This window comes from Pagrus major, chromosome 1 (assembly GCF_040436345.1).
Source record: "Pagrus major chromosome 1, Pma_NU_1.0".
NCBI lineage: Eukaryota > Metazoa > Chordata > Actinopteri > Spariformes > Sparidae > Pagrus > Pagrus major.
Genome location: NC_133215.1, coordinates 14,679,697 through 14,696,808, shown reverse-complemented (window position 1 = coordinate 14,696,808; position 17,112 = coordinate 14,679,697). Strand labels below are relative to the sequence as shown.

The 17,112-nt window shown below is 40.3% G+C and overlaps 2 protein-coding genes across 2 annotated transcripts in view; one reads left to right on the top strand and one right to left on the bottom strand.

Moving 5' to 3' along the window:
• The window catches only part of tet2 (tet methylcytosine dioxygenase 2), a 30,485-nt gene extending 19,802 nt beyond the window's left edge, over nucleotides 1–10,683 (top strand). The window contains exons 2-10 of the mRNA XM_073465805.1: nucleotides 369–3,355; nucleotides 3,438–3,528; nucleotides 3,640–3,733; nucleotides 3,832–4,040; nucleotides 4,299–4,449; nucleotides 5,100–5,189; nucleotides 5,522–5,659; nucleotides 5,861–6,212; nucleotides 6,386–10,683. Of these exons, the coding sequence (XP_073321906.1) occupies nucleotides 412–3,355; nucleotides 3,438–3,528; nucleotides 3,640–3,733; nucleotides 3,832–4,040; nucleotides 4,299–4,449; nucleotides 5,100–5,189; nucleotides 5,522–5,659; nucleotides 5,861–6,212; nucleotides 6,386–7,764 (5,448 nt within the window). The 5' untranslated portion in view covers nucleotides 369–411 and the 3' untranslated portion in view covers nucleotides 7,765–10,683. The remainder of the gene's footprint in view (nucleotides 1–368; nucleotides 3,356–3,437; nucleotides 3,529–3,639; nucleotides 3,734–3,831; nucleotides 4,041–4,298; nucleotides 4,450–5,099; nucleotides 5,190–5,521; nucleotides 5,660–5,860; nucleotides 6,213–6,385) is intronic.
• Nucleotides 10,684–10,791: 108 nt separating this feature from the next.
• ppa2 (inorganic pyrophosphatase 2) lies at nucleotides 10,792–16,291 on the bottom strand. The gene is made up of 12 exons (XM_073462807.1): nucleotides 16,049–16,291; nucleotides 14,293–14,357; nucleotides 14,113–14,157; nucleotides 13,967–14,020; nucleotides 13,354–13,473; nucleotides 13,039–13,125; nucleotides 12,766–12,892; nucleotides 11,886–12,013; nucleotides 11,626–11,711; nucleotides 11,466–11,535; nucleotides 11,327–11,366; nucleotides 10,792–11,232 (listed from the first exon to the last, which is right to left on the bottom strand). The coding sequence occupies exons 1-12, from the start codon at nucleotides 16,236–16,238 to the stop codon at nucleotides 11,210–11,212; spliced, it is 1,035 nt and encodes a 344-aa protein (XP_073318908.1). The 5' UTR covers nucleotides 16,239–16,291; the 3' UTR covers nucleotides 10,792–11,209.
• Nucleotides 16,292–17,112: the final 821 nt, after the last annotated feature.

The following is a 17,112-nucleotide window of genomic DNA, read 5'->3' as shown; positions in this document are numbered from 1 at the left end:
ACAAACCTTAATCTTATCCAAGATCAGCAAAGTTTTAATTTCACCATATTGCAGCAAACTCCAGAAAAATCAGATAATCAAAGTTCTTTCACACATCTAGGTTCAAATACATTTCTGTTAGACATGCTAGGTCCAATAAAGGACATTTGTTTTCATACTATATTCCATTTGATAACAAATGCATGACCTGAGCTCAATGCATCTTTATTAGTGCAACCACAAAAGTCGAGCAACTTCACAACTCAATCAAAAATGTCCCATCAGCACAGCAGTTTGTATTACATAGTATATAATATTGTATTTTACGACATTACTCTGCTTAAATAATGATGTATACTAATATTTTTCTTTCTCTTTCTGCCTTTCAGGACGGACAAAGGGCAGCCAGTGGATGGACTCTGAGCAGGCCAGATGGAAACAGAACAGGCCAGACATGAGACGGAAGAAAGTCTGATACTAGCACAATTTGGCACATCTCACAACATCTCTCACAAACTCCAGAATGGAGGCCAGTCTTCAGAAGGAGATTCTCTGCAGATCACTGGGGATACGAACTGGAACCATTACAAGTCTAGCACAGGTGCAAACTCCATGAAGAGGCACAGGGAGAACTGCAACAGCCCTGCTTCAGGACAAGGGCTGTTCGATCAAGGATCCTATATGATGAATGGAGAATTGATGAATGGAGAGTTGAAGCATGCACTCACTGAGCAGTCCTTATTGGTGCACCAGTCGAAGAAACTTAAGATAGATTCTGAGATTAAAGGAAATGACGACATGAGCTCCAGTTTGGTGGACAACTTCCCTGAGTTGACAAAGGCAACAGAGTTTGAGTGCAATACCCCACAGACAGAGATTAAGTTAGACAAAAGAAACTGTCATTTTCCTAATGGTGATATTTTCGGCCTACCGAGGAATAAACAGGTTTCGATTCCAAATGGTGCTGTATCACCCCCTTCAACCATCGAAAGCACTCCAGGTGATCTTTTAACGAAAACTTTGTCTCAGTATTATCCTGAGCAAGTGTCAATTGCACAACAAACATCTGGGCCACAGCTTGATGCTGTCAATGGTTCACTTGCAAATAAGCTGCCCAGTGAAGGTGCTCAACCCCCCTCTTCAACCTCAGGATTGCCCAATTCAACCCAGATGCCTGACTCACAGCAACAGCCACCTGGGGCATCAGGCAGTGTTGAAGGAGGCAACAGTTATAACTCTGTCGGTTACATAGTGAATGGATACTCCAACAATTTTGAAGCAGACCACCAGCAGCAGCAACATCAGCAGCAACAGCAGCAGCGGCCACCATCTTACTCTGGTCAAGAGCTATCTCAAGGTCAGCTGCCTGGCATGATACCACCTACAAATACTGCCAATGGCTCACAACAACATCAGAATGGCCCGCAGTGTTATCCAGATGACACAAACCCTCAAGGTTTATATGCGAAAGCCAACCAGGAGTTTAACCAGAACTCTTTTCTGGAGCGAAATGCTCCTCTGCAGTCAGCAGAGGCAGGTGGATTTGGATCCTTTCCCAACTCTGGATTGCAGATGGGGCAAAATGAAGAACCTAGGTCTGGTCAGCATCAGCACCATGGCACTGACAGGGGGCACCAGTATGGGATTCAGCCCCAGACCTTAAAACAAAATGCTGGCAACAATACTGGATCCATGGGGCCCAGCCTCCAGCAGCCACGTCATGCTGGGTTAGAAAATGGGATGGAGAGCACGTCTCAGCAGAGAGCCAACTTATCATGTTCGACTCCCCACCAGAGAGGTTGGATGAAGCTGAACTCTTCACATTCCCAGCAGCAACCAGTGAGTGACCCGTTATCCCAGGCACAAGAGCCGGACGTGTGGAGGGGCTTCCCTGCTAAGCCTCAGTCAGAGCAGCAGACAGCTAACCCCCAGGTTCACTGCCAGATGTTGGAGCCAAATTCAGCGCAAAGATTCCAGACACAGGGAGTTTTCACAGAGAGCAGCCAGGGGTCTAACAGCTTCCAGCAGCAACAGCAGGACCGTCCCCCAGCCCAAACGCACTGTGCTCCAGCTCAGCACAACACTGCCCCTGAGTGGCAGCAATCAAATTCTAAAGCACCACAGATGCATCAGTCTCTACCCCAGAAAATGCCAGAGCAGTGTAACTTTCCCCAAAATCAGCAGGCAGACAGCCGCTACCACACCCAGATGCAGTCAGAGCACTTATGTGAAGACCCTGACCTGCAGGATATACTTTCACCAGTGTTTTTACCAACACAGCAACAGCAGCAACAACAACAGCACTGTCATATACAACGCCCCCTGTCCCACCCACCACAATTTGAAGGGCAGCAGCTAAAGTCTCCTAATTACAGACCTCGCAGTCAGCCTCAGCCAGGTCAGCAGCAGCTTCAACCCAACCAGCCTCTAAGAAACAATAGTGCTCAATCCAACAACCAACACATCCAGCACGGCGACCATGCAACATTCAGTTACAATAACACAACAGAGATGCAACAACTACAACATCAAAGGCAGTATACACCAAACTCAGGCAACAGTAACCTCAAGCAATTTCAACCACAGCGGCCTAACAACCACTGCCACCAGCCCAACCACGTGGACATCTCCCAGACCTCTACACAGTCACAACCTCACTTACCACAAGGCACGCTAAACCAACAGGTGTATCCTAAAGCTGAACAGCAGCTGAATATATCATGTGCTCAGTTCCAAAGGGGACCTCGACTACCTCTGGGGCCTATGGGTACCCATGGAGACTTTCAGAGGCATGCAGCCCTGCGTATGCACCTGTTACAAAAGCAGGAGCGCCAGGGCCCTCCTCATCCCCCTCAGAGCATTGGCGATCCCAAACATGACTTGAGAGCTGTGAAAATGGAAAACGGACCCAGATTTGAGCTGCCTGGTTCACAGCAGCAGGAGCAGCAGTTACAGATGCGAGAGGCAGGCATGGGTGGAATTCAAGTAAAGCAGGAGAATCAACAAACCCTGTGTGATCAAAGCAAGAGGCCGGGAAGCATCTTGGCTTCTATGGAACAAAGCCTGAGGCAGTACCAGCTTTCACCTGTGTTTGAGAAGAAATCGCTTGTCATTAATCCATCAAATAAAGTGAAGGTGGAATCTTCTGGGCCTGTCACAATTCTGTCAACTAACACGGACATGAGTGGAGTGGAACTACCAGCGGCTGCCCCAGTCAATGTAGCTCTAAAAAAACCTCCTGATTCCACCCCTAAGAAGGAACAACTCTTACAAAGCTTTATGGAGTCTCCTATGAAGCTATTGGACACCCCTATACGGAATCTATTGGATACCCCCATGAAAACACAATATGACATTGCATCCTGCCACTGTGTCGGTGAGTCTCATGATGTTGGTTCTGAAACATGATTAATCAATTTGTGTGTAAATATTAATTTGTGCTCGTTTATGATATTTAGAACAAATCAGTGAGAAGGATGAAGGCCCATACTACACTCACTTGGGGTCAGCGCCTAGTGTTGCCAGTATACGGGAGTCGATGGAGAAAAGGTTAACTGCTGATTGACTTCTTGAAAATTACTGTAAACATGGACTGTGTAACACAGCCACTGTGTACTATTTTACCTGTGTTTACTTTAATGCCTCTATTTTGCTTTGAAGGTCTGGTCTAACTGGTCGTGCCATCAGGATTGAGAAAGTAATATACACCGGCAAGGAAGGGAAGAGTACACAGGGGTGCCCCATAGCAAAATGGGTAAGAATGTTTTTTGTATAATTTTGTATATTTCATTCAAGAAATGTTTGTCTCAACTATCTGCATGTGAACAAATTCTTACACCTGTCACGTTTCAGGTAATTCGTCGATCTAGTACAGAAGAAAAGCTACTGGTGTTAGTGCGGGAACGTACTGGTCACACATGTGACACAGCCTGCATCATTGTGGTAATCCTGGTCTGGGAGGGCATACTACCCAGCCTAGCTGACCGCCTCTACCTCGAGCTAAGTGATACTCTAAGAAAGCATGGAGCCCTCACCCAGAGACGCTGTGCTCTCAATGAGGAGTAAGTGTCAGCACTACAGAACCCAAAATTGTAGTACAGTAGTCTTTAACCAAACACAGAAGTTAAGATAATCATAATAATGAGTGTTATAATTATACAAGGTAGTTTTATAAAAAGGAAAATGTAGTTATTGCTTTTGTTTTGTTCCAGGGGCTTTTGCCCTTTTCATTATTTTTTCATCCTCAGTCTTCAATTCTGGCTAACACTGAATATCCTGGGCAATAATGACACAATCAAATTTTTGTCTTCACCCTTCAGGAGGACCTGCGCATGCCAGGGATTAGATCCCGACACCTGTGGAGCATCTTTCTCCTTTGGCTGCTCCTGGAGTATGTACTACAACGGCTGCAAGTTTGCCCGGAGCAAAATACCAAGAAAATTCAAGCTACTAGGAGATGATGTAAGGGAGGTAAGGTAATATAATGATAAAAAAAAAAAAAAAAAAAGGAATAAAATAGAAGTATTAGTTGTGCACCATAGTTACCCTTAATATAATATGCACACTAATAAAGCAATCATTATCTGATTTATGGAGTTACCAGATTAACTCCATTGCATTTACCAGATTATTCAAGTAGTCATGTAAACAGCATAATGTGATATGCTTTCTTGGATAAAAAACGGATTATGAAAAATCCGATAAACACACCTAGTTTTTGCCCACTATTCTGCGCATGTGTAAAAACGTCCAAAAAAACCCCCCCAGATGTTGTTAAAACGCAAGTGGATGCGTTTTCTGCTCACATGCATAATTTTTCATTTTGCATGTTTTGCAAACCTAACAAATCCCACATAAGGACATCCCTGACCGGCGGAGACGCCGTGACAAGCAACGCCATGTTGACAGTATGTTTAAAAAAAACAAAAAAAAAAACAGTTATACTTCATGTGCTTGGAAAGAAATCCAACTAATTAACTGAATCATGTAAACCCATTTTTATCATTATCCCATTACTAAAGTGCATGTAAACACGTCAAATCAAATTATTTTCATAACCTGATTATTGCCAGTTATTGGATTATTGTTGTCATGTAAATGTGCTCATTTTTGTCTTTCAGGAAGAGAAAATAGAGCAAAACTTTCAAAATCTGGCAACCTTACTGGGTCCCTTGTATAAAAGTTTGGCACCTGAAGCTTATGGAAACCAAGTGAGTATATCTGGACATTGTATAGACCATTTCCCTTCTACATCAAATTTTTACTCAAAGATGTAACTGATTTTCACATTAAATCTAAATCAAGCATGTTTTGAGTCACATGTATACATGAATAACATGCGAGTAATGCAACCTGCATAGAGGAATTCATTACCAACAATAGGTCAAACCTTACACTGTGCATCGGTATTTTATGAGAGTATCTGCATTTACATTGACATCTACTTACATCAGTTTTGTAAAGATTTCCCAACCACATTGTTTGGTGACCTTCAGAAACTCTTAGTATTCTATTCCGTTTACTGAGTGTTTTCTGTACACAGGTGGAACATGAACACAGGGCACCAGATTGTCGTCTGGGTCTCAAGGACGGTCGTCCCTTCTCTGGGGTCACTGCTTGTCTGGACTTCTGTGCCCATGCTCACAGAGACCTCCACAACATGCAGGGAGGCAGCACTGTGGTAAGCAAAACTTGGGAAATGTATATCTGTCTATGAATGTTGTATTTGATTAGGAACAGATACAGAGCCTCAAACAGCACACAAGCGTTGCCTAATGTCCCACTGAAGTATGACAAATATGGGAATAAGAAAAGCAGACTTGGTACTTCATTTCCATGACATCCCCAACAAAGAGTATTTAACTCACCCTTTTTTTTCCAGGTGTGTACATTAACAAGGGAGGATAACCGCGAGATTGGAAAGATACCAGAGGATGAGCAGCTCCATGTACTGCCTCTTTATAAGGCTTCCACCACTGATGAATTTGGCAGTGAGGAGGGTCAGCAGGAGAAGATCAAGTCAGGCGCCATCCAAGTCCTCAGTGCCTTCCGCCGCCAGGTGCGCATGCTTGCAGAACCCGCCAAGTCTTGCCGGCAAAAAAAGCTGGATGCTAAGAAGGCAGCTGCCAACAAGAATGCCATGCTGGAAAGCTCTAATGATAAGGCAGAGAAGGCCCTGCTGGCCAAGGCAAAAGCTGGCACTTACGAGAATATCACCCAGAGTACTATGGCAGGTAGGTAACATTTATTCAGACACATTTCAGAAATTACATCTTAAATATTGTATTTATTTTTGTAGGGAAATGTTCCGAACATATTCAATTAGCACTGAAAAACCATAGAATTGACAAAATTCATCTCTTTGCTGCTGCTTAGGCCTTCATCTTCTGGGTGTTTTGTTTTTTAGGACTTATTCCAGGTGCTTTGGGAGCAACCCTACAGTCAGGTCAACGAACACACCCCCTTGGGGCCCATCATCAGCAACTACAGCAACTACAGCAACAACAGCACCAGAGCATTCTTCCCCCTTATCCTGGCTCACCAAATGCAACCAGCTACCCCAGGTTCCCCAACCACCCTGGGTCTTTCCCAAGCACTTCCAAGCCAGGCAGCATGTATCCCCTTCAGCCGTCAACACCAGCTAGCCCTTACCCCTCCCCGCTACATGTACCAAACTCTTACATTAACGGATCAAATCGTCCATACCCAGGTTATCAATGTAACGGAGGAATGCCCATTGACAATTACCATCCATACTATGCTTCAAACCCAAAGCACCTGGACATGTATCGACAGCAACGGCCAGCGCTTTATACAGAGCAGCAGTACGGTGTGCATCAACGTTATGGAGTCAATTATCCTCCAAGGTATGGTGAGCCAGGTTTACAGGTCAATGGTTACGATGCCTGCAGTATGAGGCCAGTTCACCCCATGAGACCTTATGCCCCATGTGGTCCTAATGGAGTCTCAGATACCCAATTCATGGACCCCCTCTCAAGAGCACCTTCAGCTCATGGAGGTCTAGACTATACAGCTGCTGTGAGCAAAGGCAATCAGTTTGGAGGATACTCAAATCCATACCTATCTCGGAGCCCTCAAATCTTACCCCCAGGCCAAGATCCTTTCCATATGCAAATCAAGACGGAGATGGGCATGCCTCGTCCACAGATGCTTTCTACTCCGTTAAGTGGTGGGTGCTTAAACCCTGAAACACAGTCAGGGTTAGGTCTGCCTAATGGGAGCCTCATGGGTTCTGGTATTAAGCAGGAGCCTGGAACACCACAGACACCAACAACCCCGCAAAAGCCTGAGATGTGGTCAGACAATGAGCACAACTTCTTGGACCCTGACATTGGTGGTGTGGCAGTTGCACCAAGCCATGGCTCAGTCCTCATTGAGTGTGCAAAACGGGAGCTTCACGCCACAACACCTCTTAAAAACCCTGACCGCAACCACCCAACACGCATCTCCTTGGTCTTCTACCAGCACAAAAATATGAATGAGGCCAAGCATGGTTTGGCACTGTGGGAAGCCAAGATGGCAGAGAAGGCTCGAGAGAAGGAGGAAGATGCAGAGAGAAATGGTGGTGAGGGGACACCTAGCAAGGGCAAGAAGGGGGTGAAGCGTGAGCATACAGAGTCATCAGAATCCACCGGGGAGCCTCCTTACAAGCGTTTTATCCAGGCACTGATGGAGGGGTCCTTGTCGTGCACAACAAACACCTATGTCAGTACATCTCCGTACGCCTTCACCAAGGTCACAGGGCCTTACAGTCAGTTTGTATAGTAAACATTCATGAAGAAGACAACTGACGGTGCTTTACTGGTTCTTACGGTGCTTTGCTGACAAACCAAGACGAGCACCACTGGCCTCATCTTTACACTCCTTCCTATCCGTAAGGTTATCAACAGTGTTGCATTGAAAAAGGAACCTGTGATTAGATGAGATATAATTCACCTTTCACATCAGGTCTTTCACCTCTTAAACAATCAAGCTTTACTAGTTGACCTTCCCTAGGATGTATTTATTTTGTTTGGCAACTTTTGCAAGACACACACTGTCAAAATCTCTGGTGCTTTCAGTCTGATACATAAGGACCTATTTCTAATGGAAACAAAGTTTCATTTTTGGTGGCTTTATTTTTATTAAACAAAATTTTGGAGATGTCATCCTGGCATAAAACACTGACTTTGTAAATTCACGGTGCTAAAGTGTGTGCTTATTATCATTTATTTTAATTAAAATGCCTTCCCACTATAACCAGAACACACTCTACGAGTGACACTCAATGACTTCTATTAACAGGACACTGAAAACTTCATCCCACTGTCAAATCATCAGCATCATCATGGTTTTTGGCAAGTCAGTGTTTCTTAAAGCACTTTTTGATAATTAGAGTTAATGTTAAATTAAATTAAAGTTAAATGTTTTGGTAATACCTTTAAATCATAAAATCTGGTTAAACTGTATCTCTACATTGACAGATTTTTTTTCTAAGCATCACTAAAGTTAAATTAATGAATTTATAACAGAGGGTTGTATGAGCTATCCACAAAACTGTTTTTTAAAACTATCATTGTGTTGGTGCTCTTTCACTATCCTATGTCATTTATACTGTAAATTGAGCCATTCTAATGGTGCATTTTTAACATTTTGAGGCAAAAAAAATGTACATGTTTGTGTCATTTTTGTTTTTCCAGGTTTACTTTGTTGTCAGCGACTGTTTTTAATGTTCCTTACCTTAGGTTCATTGAAACCTGGACAAACCTGGACTGTGAATATTACATGTAGTTTTATGTCTGTGGTGCTTAGTAAATGTGCTTTTTATACACTGAGGAACATGAAACAGGGTAAGCTCAGCGTCAGTTTCAGAGGGCAGCTGGCTTGCTGTGGGGTCTTTAATTATTGCAATCTAACTGTAAGATAAACAGGTGAGATTTGTACAGTAAGTTAATTTCCCTTTTTGGAATTACTGCTATAGATTTTGTGTTGTAAAGAATGCTAACAGCCTATTTCATTGTGTTTCTTTGGGTTTCAACTGATTTTATATCATGAGGTGCTATTCAACCTACTAGAATCATACAATGTGAGACTCTTTGGGCAGTGAGAAGGCTTTTAAATAATGTATAGTACAAACCTCTCATATACCTCAAAACTAGTTTGGCAATAGGATTATAACATATTTTTCTCTCTTCCTTTGTATATTACTTTCAAAATGTTAATAACAGTTCAACTTCAGGCCACCAAAAGGCAACAAGTTCATTTCTTACTTTCTTATCAATTTGGTAGAAAGTGCTACTTGAACTTAAATCTTTGATGTTACTGTAAAATCAGGGACATTTTCAATGTCAATTTTGTGTGCATCTTCATCGCCTGTATTCATCTTGTCTTTTTATCATTCAGGTACTTGCCATTGCATCCTGAATCCAATTCTATACTTCACACAGACAAAATTATTTTGTGAGGAAAAAAGATGCTTTCCTGCAATTTTTTACTTATATTTTAGCTAGTAGGATGGTGGTAACCTTTTAAAAGTAATTTGAACATATATGCACTGAGTTGACTAAAGGGAAAGTATGATATTGACTAAATAAAAAGCAATGTATTTGCTTTTGCTATGAGGCAAGACCAGGGCAGTGATAAATGTAGTTGCACATCTTTGTGCCAGTGTATAGTTAAATTTATTTATAACCACTAAGCAATTGTATAATGATTTCTCTTCCCTGTCTATTTGATTTAATTAATGCGATATATAATGGAATGACTGTCATGTGATAGTAACAACTTACCCCACTCTTCAACATATTCATTTTCTGAAAGCACTTCATTTCTTTTTCAGGAAAAAATATGTAATAAAGAATTACAAAATGTTTTATTTAAACAGATTGTAAATGTGTTAAAAAAATAAATAAATTATGTCACATTGTACATACCAAGAACCTGTATTGCAGGAATACAGCTCATTCTTTAATGTTCATGTAGATTCTTCTAGTTCTGTCGAATTGACCCACAGCTCCTCCATCAGCAATCCTCATCATATCTTTAAATATCCTTTTTCGCTCTTTCAGGTTAAAGAATGATCACGGTTAGATTATCCAGGAGGTCTTTGTAAATGTATGCTCACTGTCACAGCAATGTTTACAGTTATAGTACCTTGTTCGCTCAGACATTAGAAGTTATAGTTTTTGTTTTTTAACTGTTCCAGTTTTGTAAAATAAATCTACATAAAAATGTTGAATTTCGTTGTACAGGACCCAGCTACAGTAGCAGGTTGTGGTTAAGAAAGCCAAGGTGTCTAAGATATAGCGGGTTAAAAGCATAGCCATACTTGAAGATGCTTCAGAGTGTTTCTAAGTGAGTCAACATTACTTGAATGACTTTCTGGGCTTAGCTAGTACACTATATGTGCTCAGCTCAAGGGTTAAGCTAGCAGTTGATACACACTTGGTCTTTTTGCAGTTAGACACTAAAGGTATAGAGAAAAAATGTGCAACTTCTTGCCTGTCATTTTATTTTTTAAGGCTTCCCTTGTTCTCCTGAAGTTTGGTATGCTACAAAAAAAAAATGGAATTAAGGATGGGTATTAATACTGTAAGTATTGTAATGTAATGAATGCAGTTTATTTGAAAGCTGTTTATTATATCATTCCTGATATTGCTGAGATGTGGGTGTTTTTTTAATAAAATTTATATTTATTTAAAGCAATTTGATTTGTTACTCCAAATTAATACAAATATCTATATTGTGTTCATTATTGTCAACATGTGTACGTTTTTAATATGTAATTACGGATGAAACTGGAAAGAGATCATATCATGTTCAAGTCTTATTTGTTTTATTTACCCAAACAGGGAGACATGTTTTCTTGTTACATACAAATTGCGTTGTGTTTGTGATTACAAGCACTGATTAATTACATTCTAAAACAAAAATTAGAGTGCGTTAGCATGACTTTCAATCTTAACACAAAGTCCAGACACAAAACACATCTTATTACTGGTTCTTTACTTAACATTACAAAAGTACAGATCTTCAGTTGCTAATATTTTCAATGTATTGGCTATTAGTGTCGTTGTCCTCCCCCCCCAACAAATTGTTGTATGATAAATGTAGATGGCACTTTATACATCGGAGAATGAGTTCTTACCAAAAATAAATCCAGCTGCTTACAAAAGATGCAACTGCTTCATGTGATGTTAAGTTTTGTTGGTTTCCATATTGTGTTAGGGCTTCAGACAAAATGCCACTTATCCACTGTGCAAGAAAAGATTTAGATAAAAAAAATAAATAAATAAATTAGTGTCGCAACATTAAAAACCTAAAAGTCAGTGTGTCACTATTTACTTACCATCTGGAGACACAGGATGTGCACTGCCATATGCAGGGGCCTGGGGTGTCAAATGATATAGATGACAATTACCAAACCTAAGCCTCATACAGCTTTCAGCTATCATCAATGTGAAACAACACCATATGTAAGTCCTCACCGACTGGACCACATCTTTGGTCTCGTCTGCACTGCATTTGAAAGGGCTCTCACAGCAGGAGATATTCTTGCTGAAAAGAAAAAAGGAATAATGTTCAGTACATGTACATCACACACACATACATACACACACTGCAGGGGTTTTACCTCATCCAACTCACCATTCAATTCCTCCACTATTCGTCTGCTTCTGCACTAGTGCCCTCCAGTGCTCGTGGGTGGACTTAATGATCTCAACTGCAAAGTCCTGAGAAAAGGACAAAGAATGTCAGAGAGAAAGACATTTTGATTTCTTCGGGGAGCAACTCATTTGAGCCTATTTAGTTTTATCCACTTAAACCACAATGGAGTCCAACCCCTCGTACACAAACAGTCATGTCTTATCGATCTACTGTATTTGTTGATACAAAGGTCGCAGTACCTTGTCTTTGAATTGTCCATTGAATCCAAATTGGTTCTCAGGTTTTCCATCAGGCACCTTATATTTCCTAAACCAGTCGACAGTGGCCTCTAAATGACCGGGCCGACTCTTTCGGACATCCTCTATGCCTGAGGAAACAAAAACACATTCAACAGAATAAGATCAGAGGAGCAATTTGCATCTTATTTGTCTTGTATGAACTAGATATGAATCTGCATTCCAATTACATTTGTTTTTTTGGTTTACATCTCAAAGAAAAATATGTTGAATATGAATATCCTTCCATTTATAAACATAACGAATTTATAATGGTTAGTAAAAAAGAAATGTCTGATTAAACCATTAGGAGAAAGCTGCAGCTTAAACAATGCAGGCTTCTCTTATATTGAGAAACAGGTTTTGCAAATACTGTATGAGGTTAAAAAAATGAATTCAACATGTTTGTTTGGCCTCGAGCAAAGACACAATGTTTTGGAAAGAAACTCTGAATGTAAACAAAACCATGTTGACAATAAAAACTCCGTAGGGTTCATTCTCAATGAGTGTTTTAACTACAGAGAGCTAGTCTGCTGTAACTGTCTGGGCTGGCAAACTTCTCAAGGATTTCTGCAAATACTTTTTCAAAATGTAATCACTTGAATGTGAACTACGTATATGAAAAAATATGTATATAAAAACCTTGTTTATAGTATGTGGACAAATGCAGATCCGACAGGTTCTGGAGATTGGGTAGCTAATCTTAAAAGGTTCTGCATTACTTCCATGACATTTATTCTTGATTCCAGATAAAAAGCCTAAATTTCATGACTTAAGATCGTCCTATGTTTGGAGAATGGATCAGCATAAGGTAGTTTCTAGATGATCTGGGGAAAACACCCACTGTTTAAGCTTTTGGCATCCGGATCTTTAGCATTGATAGCGATGACCTTCCAGTCCATTTCTCCCTCATCGATCATGGCCAAGATGCCAAGCACTTTCACTTGAATCACCTGACCTGGAGAGCACACCTGAAGAACAGACCAACATAAAAACAGTCAAGTCAATCAACCACAAAATGAAGTTATTATTATAAATGTTTATAAGTGTTTATTAAGTGAGCAAAAAACATCCAATAACTATAGAATTTGGATAAATATATCTCTGGGGGTCTTACCTGGGTGCCGATCTCACAGACGTCAATGGGATCATTATCACCACAACACTTTGTCTCTTTGTCTGTGTGGTTTGGGTCTTCCCATGTCTTTTGCAAGAAACAGTTAGATTTCAAAACCATTTAAACTATCTACTTGGAAATAAATACATATAAATGCACATAAATCCACATGGGCATAACTGGGATCAACATCAATACAGCATGAGGATGATGGACATGGGCATAAAACATGTCACAAAAAATAAAAATCATAATGACCTAAATTCTAATGTAACCCTAATGTATGTAACCTAATGTACAGGACAATTTCCTCACCTGTGGGATTGCCCCATAATTCCAAATGTAACCTTTATGGGGAAATATGTTGGCAACATACCGGAGCTTTCCTTTCTTTACGTCTTGTTTGATCGGGTTCAGTGGTTCCTTTGTTGCAATCTGGAAAGTGAAGAACTTATGAAGGTGTATGTAGGTGTGTGCATTTATGAGTTATTTATTTACAAGTGCATATTTTTGCCAGTGTTAAAAGAATACACTCAAAGCCTCAGCTTCTGGCGAACGCTAGGCTATTTATTTAAATATCAGCAGCCTCAAGTTACTGTTAGGTTAACTACATAGAAGGCAAGTAATTGGACATTTTAATTAAGCACTTAATGCATAACTGTCTGTAACCTACCAAGAAACTGGCTGATACAACTGCTATCATCAATGTAGGGTCTCATTAAATAATAAATAAAATAGCCCCAGGCTATTGCTATGTTTAACTCTTGGAAAATATATTATTATCATTATTATTAAATGAAAGTTGACAAACCTGTTCATGCACACCTGCAGTGTTTTTACTTAAAATTACTTATGTCAGCCTTTGGAAAGTGTAATAATGACATCAATATTCCTTTAATATGAGGTACTGTATCTCTACCCTTCTTACCTCCATTTTAGCATTTGACCAACGAGGAACCTCCACAACCATGTTGAAGAGCACCTGTAAGTGCAGAAGAAAGCTATATGCAGTATATGCTGGGGTGGATGTTTTCAGGTGGTAATACTGATCATAATTAAATGAATTTGATGTACCTCACTCTCATTCTTCTTGAGTTTTTTAGCTGGCACATCATTGTCCTGTAACAGAAAAACCAAATCAGTGTATTCCTGGTGGGAATATAATGTTTATGCATGTTAATAGCTAAACATAGTCATAAAATATCTGCAGTATTTATCAAACAAAAACAAAATCGTCTGCAATCAAAAAGTTACCTTTTCTGTCTCGGCTATAAGTGGAATGTCATGGAACGGTGAAATGTATTTTCCTTCAGAGGTTTCTATGACAAACAAACAAAAACAAGTTCAAAAATAAAACCTCCATACACATCAACGATCCCAGAAGTCATACAATTATTAGACTGCCAACAGAAATAGTTTGATCTCTGGTCAGTATAGTTTCTGGTGTCTTGGGTTTGTCTGTCTTTAGAATGAATCGTGACATCGTGGTCAAGTTCGGCAAAAGTATTGATAGCAAACAACCTGATAACAAACGTGTTTTGGCTGCAAACCTTAACATCTGACAAAACAAACATTTCACTACAGGAAATCTTTTAATATATTCTGATTTTGTGTATATTAAGTCTAATACAATACTCATGACTGTCGACTAAAGATGAAGAATATAAGTGAGATTCCTGATCCTGGAAACAATAATTGTCTGCTTACTACAAGTGTCTTCTATGACTTTCAACCACATCTCACTCTCTTCCTCAGCAGATGGAGTTGCTCAGTTGTCACTGATACAGATAGCGAGCTATCTCCATGACAAAATAATAAATTCCATCCACTAAGGAAGGCTGTTGAAAAGCACCAGGAAAAGCTGACAAGTAGACATCAAGTGAAGATTTTTTTTCAAAACATTTAATGTCATCGTTTAGTTTAGTTTATTTAAGAAGGGACGATATAAACGAACAGAACCCGTGGAAATACATAGTGACTTAAAGGTCCAGTGTGTAATGGGATTTAATGGCAGAAATGACTCAAGAGTGGGCGTTTCACGTTTTTAGAAGCCACCTTAGTGTCTCCTATAGCCTTCCCTTGGTGGAATGAGGTGTATTCAGTTGGTTGCAATGTAATCTGCAACCTAACCACTAGATGCCACTAAAAACCTAGTTTTGCACTGTCAGTTACAACTGGTATCATCAATTTAGGGGCTTGTTTGATTAGAAAATAACTTATTGTTGATTTATTGGTTATACTGGACGTCATTTTCAGCAATACTAATGTGACTAATGTTTTCTCCTGTTTATACACCACTCAAAATTAGTTATTCTGTGACATATTTCAGTTTTTACTTTGTTTTTTGAATATGTCTAGTCCCCAACAATAATGCAACACATCAATTGACTTTTATTGTGCGTCCATATCCCAATATCCCTAACTGATTTTGAGTAGTGTATTAAAAGCTGTATGAATACACTTGATATTTTATAAAGCTTACATGGCTCACATATAGGCTACATTATCACCATTAAAACCAAACATAATGAATGAAATCTATCAATTAGTTCATTATGATACGGAAAACTAACCAATATCTGCTTCACAATGCCATTAGTTTAACTTAATTTGATATACATGGCTGAATTGTATACTGTTGATGAGAATAGACCAGTATTTCTCTTTTCTGTGTAGCTACCTTCCGCGTGACCACCCAACAGGAAGTAACACCACGTGAGGAAGTACCGTCCAGTCAACCATCCTTCTTCTTTCTGCCTGTGAACTGTTTAAACCTGCTGGAAACTGGGGGGGCTAACATTAGCGAGGTTTCGACACTGAAACAACGTGCTAATAGCGCCACATGTCGACAAAAACCCTCTCGCTTCCAGCTCCAGAGGTCAAACGTGTACCTGGACCCGGAGGTCGAGCTGCGGTGACTGTCAGACACCTCATGCTCGTAATAACCCGGTAACCGAAATACAGGGGACACACATGGTTTCTCCCATCATGGTGGCGATGGTTAACTTACTAAAATAAATCCGGTAGTCGGGAGAATGGGGGTGTCCTCTCTCCTCCGTGTGATAGTGCATCGTGTTTCTCAGATAATACAGGTGAGGAACCGCCGCTGCTTGTGTGACGAGTTTGTTTCGAGAAGCGGAAAATGAGCCGAGAGCTGTCACAAGGCAGCCGGGCGAACAGCGCAGGAGCAGCGGTCTCATTATACACACGTCTCCCCCCTCCGTCGGTTCCTGCTTCCCGTTTTCCACCGCGCGCTCCCCCACATCCACCGACGTGAATCACGCGAGAGTGACGCCAGGGCTTCCGCTCAGTGGTTTTCAAAATAATAGCATCAACAGTGGTGATAATGGCGGTCCAGGCTGATGCCAGGCCCTGGAACATCATGGACTTATTTTTGGGTTTTCCCTGATGTAAACAACAGATGCTCTTTGTGGTTTTTTTTTTACAGATTATTTCCATACTACTGCCTTTTGGCTTGATTTACAGATAATACATATAATACATTACCTCATCGCGATCCATCTTGTGGTCTCCATGTCACTTGCTTCCTAAACAAATGCACGCGTCGCCGGTACACGCTAGCAAAGATCTTTCTGACAGATCTACCGCTTTTTGTCCAAAGAATCAACAAGAATCAACAAAAATTCCTCATGATCACTTTAAAAATTCATAAATTTCGATCACATTTGGGGAATAGAAAATTCATTATATCAGAAAAGCTAAAATTACCTAAGAATACAAGGATGGAGGCCTGCAAGCCATTATTTCGTATTTATTAATTAAATTATTATCATCTATTTATTTATTTATTTGATCATGAACATGCAATAGAAATCTTGCCAAGATTTGTCCATTAAGTTTTGGTAGCTCACCATTTTATGGTATCTTCGGCCTGATGCTAGGTGCGACAGGCCTACAAGAAAGATCAGTGGAGTCACCAAAACATATCACATATTACATATGTTTAACCGATTTTTAACCATACCTTGAATATTGTAGAAACAGATATGTTTCACTGCACCTTAACAGGCCACAGCTGCTTCTTCCCTATAACACTTTTATTTTGATAATAAA